At 47.8% G+C, this 17,095-nt stretch overlaps 1 protein-coding gene across 8 annotated transcripts in view; it reads right to left on the bottom strand.

Annotated features, from left to right (window-relative positions):
• letm1 (leucine zipper-EF-hand containing transmembrane protein 1) overlaps nucleotides 1–17,095 on the bottom strand; it is a 162,951-nt gene that overhangs the window by 36,687 nt on the left and 109,169 nt on the right. For all 8 annotated transcript variants that reach the window (XM_072497510.1, XM_072497502.1, XM_072497505.1 and 5 more), the window contains 2 exons: nucleotides 11,899–12,033; nucleotides 5,393–5,586 (listed from right to left, as the gene is read on the bottom strand). In XM_072497510.1, coding sequence (XP_072353611.1) covers nucleotides 5,393–5,586; nucleotides 11,899–12,033 — 329 coding nt within the window. The remainder of the gene's footprint in view (nucleotides 1–5,392; nucleotides 5,587–11,898; nucleotides 12,034–17,095) is intronic.

The raw sequence follows: 17,095 nt of genomic DNA, 5'->3' as shown, positions 1-17,095 counted from the left end.
AGCATGGTCGGTGCAGGCTTGGAGGGCCGAAGGACCTGTTCCTGTGCTGTACTTTTCTTTTCTTTGTTCTTCTTTTTCCAAATGACAAGCAGTGACTAGTGGAGTACCACAGGGGTCAGTGCTGGGACCCTAGCTATTCACAATATACATTATTGATTTATATGAGGGAATGAAATATAATATTTCCAGATTTTCAGTTCAAAGCTGGATGGGAGGGTGAGCTGTGAGGAGGATGCCTTCAGTGTGATTTGGACAAGTTGAGTGAGTGGGCAAATGAATGGCAGATGCAGTATAATTTGGATAAATGTGAGGCTATCTACTTTAGGAGCGAAGAGGGGAAGATTAGAAGAGAACTGCAACGCGACCTTGGTGTCCTTATACACCAGTCGCTGAAGGTAATCATAGAAGCATAGAATTTACACTGCAGAAGGAGGCCATTTGGCACCTTAGGAAAGAGCCTGCACCAGCCCTTAGGAAAGAGCACCCCACTTAAGCCCACACCTCCACCCTATCCCCGTAACCCCATTTGGACACGAAGGGCAATTTATCATCGCCAATCCACCTAACCTGCACATCTTTGGACTGTGGGAGGAAACCGGAGCACCTGGAGGAAACCCACGCACACACGGGGAGAACATGCAGACTCCGCACAGACAGTGACCCACGCCGGGAATCGAACCTGGGACCGTGAAGCTGTAAAGCAATTGTGCTAACCACTGTGCTTACGTGCTGCCCCTAAGCATGCAGGTGCAGCCGGCAGCAAAGAAAACAAATGGTATCAAGAGGATTTAAGTACAGGAGCAGGAATGCCTTGCTGCAACTAAGGTCATATTTGGAATATTGTCTGCAGTTTTGGTCTCCTTATCTGAGGAAGGATATTCTTGCTCTAGAGGGAGCGCAGAGAATGTTTACCAGATTGATTCCTGGGATAGCAGTACTGATGTATGAGGAGAGATTGAGTCAGTTAGGATTGTATTCACTGGAGTTGAAATGAAAAAATGAAATGAAATGAAAATCGCTTATTGTCACAAGTAGGCTTCAAATGAAGTTACTGTGAAAAGCCCCTAGTCGCCACATTCCAACGCCTGTTCGGGGAGGCTGATACGGGAGGCTGATACAAGTTCAGAAGAATGAGAGGGGCTCTCAGAAATCTATAAAATTCTAACAGGACTAGACAGTAGATGCAAGAAGGATGTTCCCGATGGTGGGCGTGTCCAGAACCAGGGGTCACAATCTGAGGGTTTGTGGGAAGACCATTTAGGTCAGAGATGAGGAGAAATTTCTTCACCCAGAGAGGTGAGCCTGTGGAATTCGCTACCACAAAAAGCAGTTAGATATAGCACTTGGGATGAAGGGGATCAAAGAATATGGGGGAAGGCGATTTCAAGCTATTCAGTTGGATGATCAGCAATGATCAAAATGAATGGCAGAGCAGGATCAAAGGATCGAATGGCCTTCTCCTGCTCCTATTTTCTATGTTTCTATGTGTTTAAACAGTTTCTCCGTATTTACTTGAATTTAAACACCTCTATCAAGTCACCTCTTAGCCTTCTCTACTCTAAGAACAACCACAGGTTCTCCAGTCTGTCTCCATAAACGTAAAACCTCATTCCTGAAACTATTCCATCATATCCACAGAATCCATACAATGCAGAGGGAGGCCATTCATCCCAGAGTCTTCATCGACACCCGAAAGAGCACTGTACCTAGGCTCGCTCCCCCGCCCTGCCCCCATAACCCTCCGTATTAATTAATTAATATTTTTTTAAACATAATTTAGAGTACCCAATTCATTTTTTCCAATTAAGGGGCAATTTAGTGTGGCCAATCCACCTAGCCTGTACATCTTTGGATTGTGGGGGCGAAACCCACGCAAACACGGGGAGAATGTGCAAACTCCACACGGACAGTGACCTAGAGCCAGGATCGAACCTGGGGCCTTGGTGCCGTAAGGCTGCAATGCTAACCACTGCGCCACCATGCTGCCCTGCGTATTGATCAATCCAAATCCACTTAACCTACCCGTCTTTGGATACTAAGGCAATTTAACACAGCCAATCCACGTAACCTGCATATCTTTGCACTGTGGGAGGAAACCAGTGCACCAGAAGGAAACCCACACAGACAGAGAGGACGTGCAAATTCCACAGTCACCCAAGGTCGGAATCAAACCGGGGTCCCTGGTGCAGTGACGCAGAAGTGCCAACCATTGTGCCACTGTGCAGTCCTTTTCTGCAATATCTCCAAGCATTGTAACTTGTAACTCACTCCCAGTGAGCCAGAGAAGGCACAGCCAGGAGTGAGGCACAGCGAAGAGAGAGTTTGGGAATTTGAAGCTAGGCGGGAATTTGAAGCTGGGTGGGGAGGAGGTGCTTTTTATTCCTGGTAAGTAGTTTTTCTTTTCATTTGTCTATTTATTTATTTATTTTCTTTTCCACGAGAGAGAGAGAGAGAGAGAGAGAGAGAGAGAGAGAGAGAGAGAGAGCCGGGGAGCAGCTTGGTAACAGGCAAGGGATATAAAAACTTACCCCCAGGTTCCAGCGGTCTTCATTTCCGGGAGCAGGAGAGAAAGAGAGAGAGGGGGAGATAGAGCAGGGGAGCAGCTTGGAACAGGTAAGCGATAGATATTCTGCAATTCCGAGTGTCCCAGCCCCGGGGGGTGGGGGAGGACTGAGAAGTGACGTCACAGGAAAGCTGTGACCTGATTGGCTGGTAGGGAATCTGCACTAAATTTAAAAATTAAACATTGTTAAACTAATTAATCGATTAATGAATTACTCAATCATAATTTAGAGATATATCTAAGCCAGAGACCGGAGCGTACTGTATTTAGCATTTATATTTAACGTGGAAATCTAGAGCTAGGAAACATAGTTAACAGCAACTTTTAGTTTCTTAAAAATTTATTTTTAATTTAGTTTAATCAATCAGTTATCACATTATCAGTCAGAGGGGTGCAGTGCTCTGACTATGAGATGTGGCAGCTCCAGGAGGCTTCCAGCGACCCCGACGGCTACGTCTGCAGAAAGTGCACCCAACTGCGGCTCCTCACAAACTGCATGGATCGGTTGAGCAGCAGTTGGATGCACTTAGGAGCATGCAGGTGGCGGAAAGCATCATAGATAGCAGTTATAGTGATGTGGTCACACCCAAGGTGCAGGCAGAGAGATGGGCGACCACCAGAAGGGGCAGGCAGTCAGTGCAGGAATCCTCTGTGGTTGTCTCCCTCTTGAACAGGTAAACCATTTTGGATACGGTGGGGGGGGGGGGGGGGGGGGGGGGGGGGGAATAGCCTATCAGGGGAAAACAGCAGCAGCCAGAGCAGTGGCACCACAGCTGGCTGATGTTCAGCAGGGAGGGTCAAAGTGCACAAGAGCAATAGTCATAGGGGATTTTATAGTCAGGGGCACAGATAGGCACTTCTGTGGACGTGAAAGGGACTCCAGGATGGTATGTTGCCTCCCTGGTGCCAGGGTCCAGGATGTCTCAGAACGGGTAGCAGGCATCCTGAAGGGGGAGGGTAAACAGGCAGAGGTCGTGGTACATATTGGTATTAACGACATAGGCAGGAAGGGACATGAGGTCCTGCAGCAGGAGTTCAGGGAGCTAGGCAGAAAGTTAAAAGACAGGACCTCTAGGATTGTAATCTTGGGTTACTCCCTGTGCCACGTGCCAGTGAGGCTAGAAATAGGAAGATAGAGCAGGTAAACACGTGGCTAAACAGCTGGTGTAGGAGGGTTTCAGTTAACTGGACCACTGGGAGCTCTTCCGGGGCAGGTGTGACCTGTATAAGAACGGGTTGCATCCAAACTGGAAGCATAAATATCCTGGCCGCGAGGTTTGCTATTGTCACATGAGAGGGTTTAAACTAGTATGGCAGGGGGATGGGTACCGGAGCAATAGGTCAGAAGGTGAAAAAATTGAGGCAGAACTGGGGAATAGGGCCGATATGGCTCTGAGGAAGAGCAGACAGGGAGATGTTGCTGAAAAAACATTCAGGTGGCCTGAAGTGCATATGTTTTTTTGCAAGAAGTACAACAGGTAAGGCAGATGAATTTAGAGCTTGGATTATGTAACTATGATGTTGTTGCCATTACAGAGACCTGGTTGAGGGAAGGACAGGATTGGCAGCTAAACATTCCAGGATTTAGATGTTTCAGGCAGGATAGAGGGGGATGTAAAAGGGGTGGCTGAGATGCGCTACTGGTTAGGGAGAATATCAAAGCTGTACTGCGGGAGGACACCTCCGAGGGCAGCGAGGCTATATGGGTAGAGATCAGGAATAAGGAGGGGTGCAGTCACAATGTTTAGTACAAGCTTCCCAACAGCTAGCGGGAGATAGAGGAGCAGATTGGTAGACAGATTTTGGAAAGGAGTAAAAGTTGTTGTGATGGGAGACTTTAACTTCCCAATATTGACTTGGACTCACTTAGTGCTAGGGGCTTGGACAGGGCAGAGTTTGTAAAGAGCATCCAGGAGGGCTTCTTAAAACAATATGCAGATAGTCCAAATAGGTAAGGGGCTGTACTGGACCTAGTATTGGGGAATGAGCCCGGTCAGGTGGTAGAAGTTTCAGTAGGGGAGCATTTCGGGAAGTGACCACAATTCAGTAAATTTTAAAGTGCTGATGGACAAGGATAAGAGTGGTCCTAGGGTGAATGTGCTAAATTGGGGGAAGGCTAATTATAACAATATTAGCGGGAACTGAAGAACCTAGATTGGGGGTGGATGTTTGAGGGTAAATCAACATCTGACATGTGGGAGGCTTTTAAATGTCAGTTGTAAGGAATTCAGGACCGGCATGTTCCTGTGAGGAAGAAGGATAAATATGGCAAATTTCGGGAAGCTTGGATAAGGAGAGATATTGTAGGCCTCGTCAAAAAGAAAAAGGAGGCATTTGTCAGGCTAGAAGGCTGGGAACAGATGAAGCCTGTGTGGAATAGAAGGAAAGTAGGAAGGAACTTAAGCAAGGAGTCAGGAGGGCTAAAAGGTGTCACAAAAAGTCATTGGCAAATAGGGTCAAGGAAAATCCCAAGGCTTTTTACACGTACATAAAAAGCAAGAGGGTAGCCAGGGAAACGGTTGGCCCACTGAAGGACAGGGGAGGGAATCTATGTGTGGAGCTAGAGGAAATGGGCGAGGTACTAAATGAATACTTTATCAGTATTCACCAAAAATAAGGAATTGGTGGATGTTGAGTCTGGAGAAGGGTTTGTAGATAGCCTGGGTCACATTGAGATCCAAAAAGATGCGTGAAAAGGTGCACATTTCTACAATTAAGATTTAAATATTAGGTTTTTTTTAAGGCCAACAAAGTAGATGGAAAGTAGTTTAAATAATGACCATCAAGAGGAGTAAAATAAATTATTTATGAAGCATTATATCCACATACCCAGTGTGTGATGCTGCATCATTGTCCAGTTGTCCATCCAACACTTCTTTGCCTTTCTCCAGTTCACCAATGAGTGTGTCAATCCGGCCGATCATTCGGTTTACTCTCTTTGTTAATAACTTGCTAGCTTTGGACTCTTCTACAATTGTTTCCTTTCCAGTCTTGGATAATTCCTTCTTAATTTCTTCTAAATCCTGGAATGAAATACAAGAAAAACTTTCAACAGACATATAGAACATTACAGCGCAGTACAGGCCCTTCAGCCCTCAATGTTGCGCCGACCTGTGAAACCACTCTAAAGCCCATCTATACTATTCCCTTATCATCCATATGTTTATCCAATGACCATTTAAATGCCCTTAGTGTTGGCGAGTCCACTACTGTTGCAGGCAGGGCATTCCACGCCCTTACTACTCTCCGAGTAAAGAACCTACCTCTGACATCTGTCCTATATCTATCTCCCCTCAATTTAAAGCTATGGCCCCTCGTGCTAGACATCACCATCCGAGGAAAAAGGCTCTCACTGTCCACCCTATCTAATCCTCTGATCATCTTGTATGCCTCAATTAAGTCACCTCTTAACCTTCTCTCTAACGAAAACAGCCTCAAGTCCCTCAGCCTTTCCTCATAAGATCTTCCCTCCATACCAGGCAACATCTTGGTAAATCTTCTCTGCACCCTTTCCAATGCTTCCACATCCTTCCTATAATGCGGCGACCAGAACTGCACGCAATACTCCAAATGCGGCCGCACCAGAGTTTTGTACAGCTGCAACATGACCTCATGGCTCCGAAACTCAACCCCTCTACCAATAAAAGCTAACACACCGTATGCCTTCTTAACAACCCTCTCAACCTGGGTGGCAACTTTCAGGGATCTATGTACATGGACACCGAGATCTCTCTGCTCATCAACACTACCAAGAATCTTACCATTAGCCCAGTACTCTGTCTTCCTGTTATTCCTTCCAAAATGAATCACCTCACACTTTTCTGCATTAAACTCCATTTGCCACCTCTCAGCTCAGCTCTGCAGCTTATCTATGTCCCTCTGTAACTTGTAACATCCTTCCGCACTGTCCACAACACCACCATCTTTAGTGTCATCTGCAAATTTACTCACCCATCCTTCTACGCCCTCCTCCAGGTCATTTATAAAAATGACAAACAGCAGTGGCCCCAAAACAGATCCTTGTGGTGCACCACTAGAAACTGGACTCCAGGCTGAATATTTCCCATCAACCACCACCCTTCATCTTCTTCCAGCTAGCCAATTTCTGATCCAAACTGCTGAATCAACGTGAATCCCATGCCTCCGTATTTTCTGCAATAGACTACCGTGGGGAACCTTATCCAACGCTTTACTGAAATCCATATACACCACATCAACTGCTTTACCCTCATCCACCTGTTTGGTCACCTTCTCAAAGAAGTCAATAAGGTTTGTGAGGCACGACCTACCCTTCACAAAACCGTGTTGACTATCTCTAATCAAATTATTCCTTTCCAGATGATTATACATCCTATCTCTTATAAACCTTTCCAAGACTTTGCCCACAACAGAAGTAAGGCTCACTGGTCTATAGTTACCGGGGTTGTCTCTACTCCCCTTCTTGAACAAGGGGTCAACATTTGCTATCCTCCAGTCTTCTGGCACTATTCCTGTAGACAATGATGACATAAAGATCAAAGCCTGATCAGGCAGAGGTATCAACTCCCAAAGGGGCGGACGGTCAGAGGGCGGGCTGACTCCAGGGACTAGCTGCCGTCCAGATGGCTTTGGGCTTCTGGAATGGACAGTCCATCTGTAGTGGAGATGCAGTCACAGAGCCAGGGAATACGTGTGGGGTGTTGGCGACCATCCAGCACCTGCAGGTGCAGTTGAAGACTGCAACCGTGTGCAGGAGCAGGAGCCAACCATGCGTGCCACCTCGACCAACACCACACGTCCACGGTGGAGGCATTGGGGGTGACAGTTGCGGCAAAGGAGCAGCATGTCCAAGACCTGGGGCATTCTGAGGCCCAGGGCAGGGTTGCCATCTCACAGGCATCCATGTGCAAGAGCCATCGGGAAATTGCAGCAACTCTCCTGATCATGGCCCAGTCACAGCAGGCCATGGCTGGGAACATCAGTGTCATTGCACAGGCACTGGCAGACGTGGGGCAGACACAGAGGGAGGTGGCCACTCCCAGAGGGAGATGGCGCATTCACAGCGTGATGTGGTGCAGTCCCAGAAGCCGAAGGTCCACTCCCTGTGCTCTATGGCTGCGAGCATGCAGACCCTGGTCAAGGCCAAGCGGGCCTCCACGACTGGCAGTGCCAGGTGACGGGGGTGCCTCCACTCCTACTATCGGAGGATCCACGTAGACGTAGCATTAGAGTATCTGACATAATCTGAGGCTAATTGACAAAAAAGGATTAAAAATAAAGTCACAAATTAATCTTATTTTAAAGATTTATTGTAAAACAATCATGGGGGCCTGACCTGGTTTCAGGGTCAGCAAACTAAATTAGGCATGAATTCACACAGCAGACGTCCGGTGGCAACCATGGAGAAATAGGTCGCACATTTGATAGCTCCTGCCTGTGACGGACGTTTGGACCTTTTTTTCCCGTTTGTTTCCGGATATTATTGGATGAATCAGTGGAAAGTGAGACGGTGAGGAGAAATCTCACTCCAGTGAATGGAGAATTGGACCAGAAGTGGCCGTGTAAGAAGACAAAGTTCTGTAAGAAAGACATGAACAGAGCTGGCAACGCGGGAAAGCATGGCGGAGAAGCAAGACCGCTGGGAGGCGGCACAGTGGTCGACAGAGCAGCTGGTGAAGTTTTTTAAAGATTGCTTCGCCAAGCTTAAGAAGGACACGCTGGGCCTGATCAAGGGTTCGATTGATCAGGTTGTGCAGAATCAAGAAATCCACGGACGTGCGATCCAGGAGGGGGAGAAAAAAAGTGTCCGAGCACGAGGAATATCTAACCGTGCTGGAGACCAAGCTGGAGATGATGAATGACCGCCAGAAAAGAATGCAGGAGAAGCTGGAGGACTTGGAGAACAGGTCCAGGAGGCAGAACATGAGAATTGTCGGCCTCCCTGTGGGCAGTGAGGGATCGGATGTGAGGGCCTATGTGACGAACATGCTGGAGAAGTTGATGGGGGCTGAGACGTTCCCTCGGCCCCTGGAAGTGGATAGAGCACCCAGAGCTCTCGCGAAGAAGCCCCGCGCGAACAAGCCGCCGAGGGCGATGGTGGTACGTATGCACCGATTCCTGGACAAGGAACACGTTCTGCGGTGATCCAAGAAAGAACGGGGCAGCAGGTGGGAGAATTGTGAGCTGCACATTTATCAAGACCTAGGCACGGATTTGGCCATGAGGCGAGTCGGGTTTAACCGGGCAAAATCGGCCCTTTTTAAGAAGGGGGTGAAGTTCGGGATGTTGTACCCAGCGCGTCTGTGGGTCACATATGAGGACCGGAAATTTTGCTTCGCAACACCGGACGATGCATTGACTTTCATCAGGGAAAAAAGACTGGATGTGAACTAAAGACATGGATCCTTGGGGAGAGTATTGCAATGGCGATTTGTTGACAATCACTTTTGTGCTGGTTTGAATAAGTAGTGTTATGTGCAATAATGGGCTGTTTCGATAGCTAAAGTTTACTTTGCCTTACTGGGAGCTGGGTGGAGTTTCTGTGGTTGTCTTTCCACTGTTATTTCTACTGTTTGTTTACTGGGGAATGTGATGCTTTGAATATGTACGTTCAAGTGGGGGTGGGAAAGTGGTGAGAGAACAATGGGGAGACAGTCTGTTTGGTGTCATGGGTGGGAGTTATCAAGTGAGCTTGGTCAGCTGACTCAGGGAAGCACAGTGGAGGGCGAGCAGGGGGGGGGGGGGGGGAGCCCCCGACCAGGCTGATTACATGGAAATTTGGTGGGCTGAACGGGCCAGTCAACAGGGCTCGCGTGTTCCCGCATTGGAGGGGGATGAAGGCGGGTGTGGCAATGTTACTAGAGACACCTAAAGGTTACAGACCACACTAGATTGAGAAAGGTGTGGGTTGGCAAAGTATTCCACTCAGGGCTGGACTCAAAGACCAGGGGGTAGTGATTATGTTTAATAATTGGGTGGCCTTTGAGGCAGGGAGAACCGTGTCAAGACACGGGGGGCAGGTACATATTGATGAGTGGGAAGCTAGAGGGGGTGCAGGTGGTACACGTGAACGTATATACTCCGAATTGGGACGATGTGGAATTTATGAAGCGAGTGTTAGGCAAGATCCCAGACTTAGAGTCACATAACTTGACCATGAGAGGAGATTTTAATACAGTCATTGATCCGGAATTGGACCGTTCAAAATCCAGGACAGGGAGGATGCCAGCCACGACAAAGGAATTGAAGGGGCTTATGGAACAGATGGAGGTTTGCACGGCCATGGGCGAAGGAGTTTTCTTTTTCTCACATGTCCATAAGGTGTACTTTCGGATCGACTTTTTTGTTCTGAGCTGGGCTCTAATACCGGACGGCCACCCAGTGGAATTCTATAAGACGTTTTTGGAGATATTGAGCCCACTGCTGGTGAGGACATTTAATGAAGCAAGAGAGAAGGAAGTCCTCTACCCAACAATGTCATAGGCCTCTATTTCATTGATCCTGAAACGAGAGAAGGATCTGGAACAATGCGGGTCATACAGGCCAATTTCTCCACTGAATGTGGATGCCAAACTGCTGGCCACAAGGATAGAGGATTGTGTCCCGGATTGTGATAGGGGAAGACCAGACGGGATTTGTAAAGGGCAGGCAACTCACGGCCAATGTTCGAAGGCTTTTAAATGTGATTATGATGCCCTCAGAAGGAGAGGAGATGGAAGTGGTGGTCGCGATGGATGCGGAGAAGGCTTTTGATCGGGTGGAGTGGGATTACGTGTGGGAGGTGCTGGGAAGGTTTGGGGAGGGCTTTATTGACTGGGTGCGGTTGCTCTATCTTGCACCAGTAGCTAGGGTGCGTACGGACCGCCGGAAGTCGGGGTATTTAAACTACACTGAGGGACAAGACAAGGGTGTCCCCTCTTCCCACTACTGTTTGCTCTGGCCATAGAGTCACTGGCCGTGGCGTTAAGAGCCTCTAGGAACTGGATAAGGCTGATTCGCTTTACGCAGATGACCTGCTCATGTATATTTTAGACCCGTCGGAGGGGATGGGGGGTGTACCCCGATTTATAATAACCATCGATTTGTACCGGCTAGGCTGGATGGTGGGTTCCGGAGATGGGGCAGGAATTAGGAGATTGGGGAAGCTATTTATAGACGGGAGCTTCCCCAGCTTGAAAGCCTTGGAGGATAAGTTTGAACTGCCAGCAGTTTAGGTATCTGCAGTTACGGAGCTCTTGAGAAGGCAGGTTCTGGCCTTCCCGCTGCTGCCGCCACGGGGGATACAGGACAGAGTGGTCTCCAGTACATGGATGGGAGAGGGGAAGGTATCAGATATCTACCAGGAACTTTTGGAATTGGAGGAAACTCCAATGGAGGAGCTCTAGGGCAAGTGGGAAGACGAGCTAGGGAGAGATAGAGGCGGCTGGTCTATGGGCGGATGCGCTAAGCAGGGTTAACACACCCTCATCATGTGCCAGGCTTAGCCTGATACATTTCAAGGTAGTCCACCGGGCACACATGACGGTGGCCCGGATGAGCAAGTGTTTTGGGGTAGAGGACAGGTGTGCAAGATGCACAGGAAGCCCAGTAAATCATGTCCTCGTGTTTTGGGCATGCCCGAAGCTGAGAGGGTTTTGGCAGGGTTTTGCTAGGTACTCAAAACACTGGTGGTGCCGAGTCCAGAGGTGGCGATCTTTGGAGTGTCGGAAGAGCCGGGAGTCCAGGGGCCGAAAGAGGCCGACGTTTTGGCCATTGCCTCCCTGGTAGCCCGGAGACGGATCTTATTAATGTGGAGGGACTCGAAGCCCCCAAGTGCGGAGACCTGGGTTAGTGACATGGCTGGGTTTCTCAGTCTCGAGAAAATAAAGTTCGCCTTAAGAGAGTCAATGCTGGGGTTCACCCGGAGGTGGCAGCCGTTCATCGACTTTCTCGGGAAAATTAAAATGTCAGCAGAAGCAGAATGCCAAGGGGGTGGGGGTGGGCAGACTGTTGTTTTACGGCTGGGGTGTGTGAAGATTGTGATGGGGGTGGAAATGTTTATTGTACCATGTTTATGTTGCTGTTATTATAAAAATTGTAAATACACTAATAAAAATAGTGTTTTAAAAAATGAATTCACACAGCAAATTTAACATTGCTATCTCGACAGAAAAAATGCCTGGATGGATCTCTGCAATTTTAAAGTCAGTTATATTTTGTGTCGTACCCAGTCCAAGCACTGAGGGATAACACTTCTTTAATTTGTAAACTTGATGTAGTCTCAAGTAAATGATTCAAAATTCAGGGGCGAGTGGAAAATTCAATGTGAATCAATGGAAAATAGATATGAATTTTGACTAAACCAAATATTCCCATACCTCATTATACTCTTGTACATCTCCCTTTAATTCCTCTAGCTCTTCCTTCTCTTTGGTCAGCAGTTTCTTCTGTTCCTTCAACTTCGTGCAAGCATCACTGAGCATATCTATTTCCTCCTTTGTAATCTCTTCACCCTAAAAGCAATGCAATAAATCAGAATGAATTATAATTAAAGTTTGAATACAGTTACAGTTTTGAAATATTAATGGGACAGATCTTGTTGAGAGTGAAACAAAAAAAAGGATCAATTAAAAAAACTGTCAGCGCAATTTACAACTTGCAGGATTGAAACCGAATATCTTGAACTGTCCCATTTTTTGGACCAGAGAGATTAATTAGCAAATGCATTAACAATTATTTTGTTCAAAAGATGCTCACACTCTTAATTGCCAAATCTAACATTTTTGAAATGAGTTTATTCGGCAATTAATGTGAAAATCCAGCTAGCTCTCAAAAATAGCAGGGAGGTTAAGGATGACATGCCATTCTGCGAAGCACATGTCAGAGTGGTGTAAACAACCAGCAAGTTCAGGAGGTAATTAACTAACACTGCATCTCAATCCCCAAAGATTGCTGGCTGATTTGCACATTCGTAACAGTGTGCGTTGTTAACATGATATTCATTTCACAGCAAGATCTGGCACCTGAAGAATGGCTCAAACAAGTTATGGCATTTTCACTGCAACAGAGATGGCTATGTGGAAATCTGGAAGTGCTTTTCAAAATTATAAAAAGACATTGAAAGTAAATAGTGAAAGTTTTCACTCATTGATGAATCAGTAAATAAGGGAGCATGAACGCAAGAGTGATCACTAGAACAATGGGGTGGGAGAGTAAGAAGAAATGCTTTCACACAAAGGGTTATTCAACCATAGAACACTTCATCACAAGAGATCATCGATAGCTATATTATTTAAAAGGAAATTGGAAACATATTTATAAATAATTCAAATAGATATTGGGAAAGAATATCCAGCAGTTACTGGACATAATTTCAGTTTAAGATTTCAAAATGCCACAATTGGCCTCCTTTTACACCATAATTGATAAAGATTTGTGAGGGGATAAACAATACAAAAAAATTGACAAGATCCTAAACGCACATTTAAACAAGCTAATGTCTCCATTCCCACAGTGAATTGTAGCTTGGAGTGAAAAATATTGTAGAATCTTTTAAACAGTAGTACTACTTTGGTTAAGGGGAATGATCATTGAACAGGAACTTCCTAGTTTTGCAATATTTTACTTTCTATTTAAATTTTATATTTTACTTACCAGGCACAAAAATGCAAGATTCAACAAAGGTACGGTAGATTAAGTGGACAGTGTGATAACACCTTCCAAAGCATAAAGTTTCAAGTTCTGTACCAGAAAAGCAAAGATTCCTTGTGGGAATATGAATCCAAGGATAATATATCTTGCCCAGTCTGGACAATGAATGGTATTAAACCACAGTAATGAGTGGCAGTGCTTTAAAACCAAGCTAGGTTTCTTTCCCCACATATACCACCAGGAGTCATCACTAGGCAGTAATCACGAATAGGAACCAGGGGGCTGACATTTTTCCTCTCATTGACGTACACAGAATTTAAAAGATTGCAAAGAGTGATGCCATCCTTCCCATTCAGAATAAGAAACCTACATTTTCTTCCAGTGCAGTATTTAATTATCCATGGGAGTCATTGTACAAAATGACAAAAAGAGACTGGAATCTCTGAAGTATGACCACAAATACAGATGTAATGGCTGAACTTCATTTTGCAACTACATTCAATGTTCATATGAAAGAGAAAGTCCGAGGCATGACTGATCTAGGAGAAAACGAAAAGCCAGTTGGACTAGCATTGATTATTAAAAGAGAATTAGCAGGGGTTTGTGAAGGGAAAATTGTTCTTGATTAGCTTGATCGAGTTTTTTGATGATAGAACACAGAGTGGATGAGGGCAGCACAACTGTTGTGCATATGAACTGAAACATTTTTGGCTTGTTCGCGAATTTGAAGTCTGTGGATAAAAGGGGTAATTGAAACAAGGATATAAAATTGGCTAAGGGATAGAAATGAGAATTATGGTGGCTAACAAATTCAGACAGGAGAGAAGTATATAGCAGGCTTCCCCAAAGTTCAGTACTGGAACACTGCTATTGATGCAAATTGATGACTTGTACTTGGGAATGCAGCAATGCGTGGGTTTCCTTCCACAGTCCAAAGATGTGCAGGTTAGGTGGATTGGCTATGCTACATTGCCCTTAAGTGTCCAAAAAAAGGGACTTCCGGTTGCGGCGATGCACTGCTAAGCCGCACGTTTCGGCAGTTCCCGCTTTAACGGACTTTTGGGCTCTTTTTGGGAGCCCCAACGGAAATTTTTTCGGACCAAACCCAGTGTGGGGTGACAAAGTAAGGAGTCCCCCCTAGTGTGTATGGAAAAGATCGGTGGTAGTGGCCAGATTGCGAAGGATCCTCTGGAGCAGCGGCAGAGAAGAGAAAGAAGAAGCAAGATGGCGACGGATGGAGACCAGACGACATGGGGGCCGGATCAGCAGGAATTCCTTAGACGGTGTGTGGAGGAATTAAAGAAGGATGTGCTGGCGCCGATGTGGTTGGCAATCGAAGGGCTAAAAGAAACTCAAAAGGCCCAGGCGATAGAGCTCCATGGGGTGAACGAGAAGGCAGCTGAGGACGAGGATGAGATTCTGGGCCTAGCGGTAAAAATGGAGACGCACGAGGCGCTACACAAGAGGTGTATCGAAAGACTCGAAGTCCTGGAGAACAGATCGAGGAGAAAGAACCTCCGGATTCTGGATCTTCCCGAGGGAGTGGAGGGAGCTGATGTTGGGGCTTATGTGAGCACGATGCTCCATTCGCGAATGGGAGCTGAGGCCCCCTCGGGACCCTGGAGGTGGAAGGGGATCACCGGGTCCTTGCGAGGAGACCAAAGGCTGGAGAACCACCAAGGGCGATAGTGGTGAGATTTCACCACTTCACCGACAGAGAGACTGTTTTGAGCTGGGCCAAGAAGGTACGGAGTAGCAGGTGGGAGAATGCGGTGATACGAGTGTATCAGGACTGGAGCGTGGAGGTGGCGAGAAGGAGAGCGAGTTTTAATCGGGCCAAGGCGGCGCTTCACAGGAAGAAAGTAAAGTTTGGGATGCTGCAGCCGGCGCGATTGTGGGTCACGTACCAAGATAGACACTATTATTTTGAAACGTCGGAAGAGGCATGGACCTTCATCCAAAAAGAAATTGGACCAGAACTGAGGGACTGATGCTGTGGGGGAGATGACGATGTTGATGTACAGAAATGTAAATTGGGGAATGGGAGGTTCACCGTATCTGGACGATAAATGGGGAGGGGAAAGGGAAGAGAAAAATCCCTTTTTGCTTTGACGGGGGGGGGGGGGGGGCACTGAGAAATGTGGGCGCCGGTGGAAAAAGGGACATAGGTGGGGGATGGGGAATGGGAACGGGGCTGTAGGGGGAGCTGCGCCGTAGGGGGTGGGGTTGATCTAGGAAAGCGCGGGTTTTTTCCCGCGCTAGGGAGATGATGGCGGGAAGATAGGCGCAAGGAGGATGAGAGCTCCACACACGGGGGGGGGCGGGGGGGTCAAGGAGAGAGCGGGGGAAGCCGGGGTCAGCTGACTTTCGGAAGCATTATGGGGGGAGTAACCATGCTAGATGGGGATCTAGCGGGGGGAGGGGGGATAACTGGGTTGCTGCTGCTGGGATCGAGAGGGAGCTGGAAGAGGTGGTCGGGACGGGAGTGCGCCGCCTGGGGGACTGGTGGGTGCGTGGGACCTGGACGGGGGACTGGCCTAGAATAGGGGATGGCTAGTCGGCCGGGGGGGGGGGTGGCCCCCCCAATCCAGCTGATCACGTGGAATGTGAGAGGCCTAAATGGGTCGATTAAGAGGGCCCGAGTGTTCGCGCACTTAAAAAGACTGAAGGCAGACGTGGTCATGCTTCAGGAGACGCATCTGAAGGTGGCGGATCAGGTTAGGTTAAGGAAAGGATGGGTGAGACAGGTGTTCCACTCAGGGTTGGACGCAAAAAATAGAGGGGTGGCTATATTGGTGGGAGGCTAGGAATATAGTAGTGGACAACGGTGGCCGATATGTGATGGTGAGTGGTAGATTGCAGGGAATGGAGGTCGTGCTGGTAAATGTATATGCCCCGAACTGGGATGATGCGGGATTTATGAAGCGGACACTGGGACGTATCCCGGACTTGGAGGTAGGAAGCCTGGTAATGGGGGAGGGGGGGGCGGAAGAAGGTCGGCAGCGGCCAAGGTGCTCAGGGGGTTTATGGAGCAAATGGGGGGAGTGGATCCGTGGAGATTTGCTAGGATGTTGGCCAAAGAGTTTTCCTTTTTCTCCCATGTTCATAAGGCTTACTCCCGGATAGATTTCTTTGTTTTGAGTAGGGCACTGATTTCGTGGGTGGAAGGAACGGAGTACTCGGCCATAGCCGTTTCAGATCATGCCCTGCACTGGGTGGATCTGGAACTAGGAGAGGAGAGGGAACAGCGCCCACTGTGGTGACTGGATGTGGGACTATTGGCGGATGAGGGAGTCTGTGGAAGGGTGCGGGGATGTATTGAAAGGTACCTGGAGGCCAATGATGATGGTGAGGTCCAGGTGGGGGTAGTATGGGAAGCGCTGAAGGCGGTGGTTAGGGGAGAGTTGATGTCCATTAGGCCTTACAAGGAGAAAAAAGAGGGCAAAGAAAGGGAGAGATTAGTGGGGGAGATTTTGAGTGTGGATAAAAGATATGCGGATGCCCCGGACGAAGGACTATATAGGGAGATGCGAAGACTTCAGACGGAGTTTGACCTGCTGACCACAGGGAAGGTAGAGGCACAGTGGAGGAAGGCACAGGAGATGAGATACGAATATGGGGAAAAGGCGAGTCGGCTGTTGGCCCACCAGCTTAGTAAGAGGATAGTGGCGAGGGAAATAGTGGGAGTTAGGGATGGAACGGGAACTACGGTGCGGAGTGCAGGGAAGGTAAATGAGGTGTTTAAGACCTTTTATGAGAGGCTATACAGGTCCCAACCCCCGGAGGGAAAAGAGGAGATGCAACAGTTTTTGGACCAACTAAGGTTCCTGAAGGTGGAGGAGCAGGAGGTGGCAGGTCTGGGGGCGCCAATCGGGGTGGACGAGGTGACTAAAGGGCTGGGGAACATGCAGGCAGGGAAGACCC

The sequence above is a fragment of the Scyliorhinus torazame genome, chromosome 3, assembly GCF_047496885.1.
Source record: "Scyliorhinus torazame isolate Kashiwa2021f chromosome 3, sScyTor2.1, whole genome shotgun sequence".
Lineage (NCBI taxonomy): Eukaryota > Metazoa > Chordata > Chondrichthyes > Carcharhiniformes > Scyliorhinidae > Scyliorhinus > Scyliorhinus torazame.
This window is presented reverse-complemented; position numbering and strand designations above follow the sequence as displayed.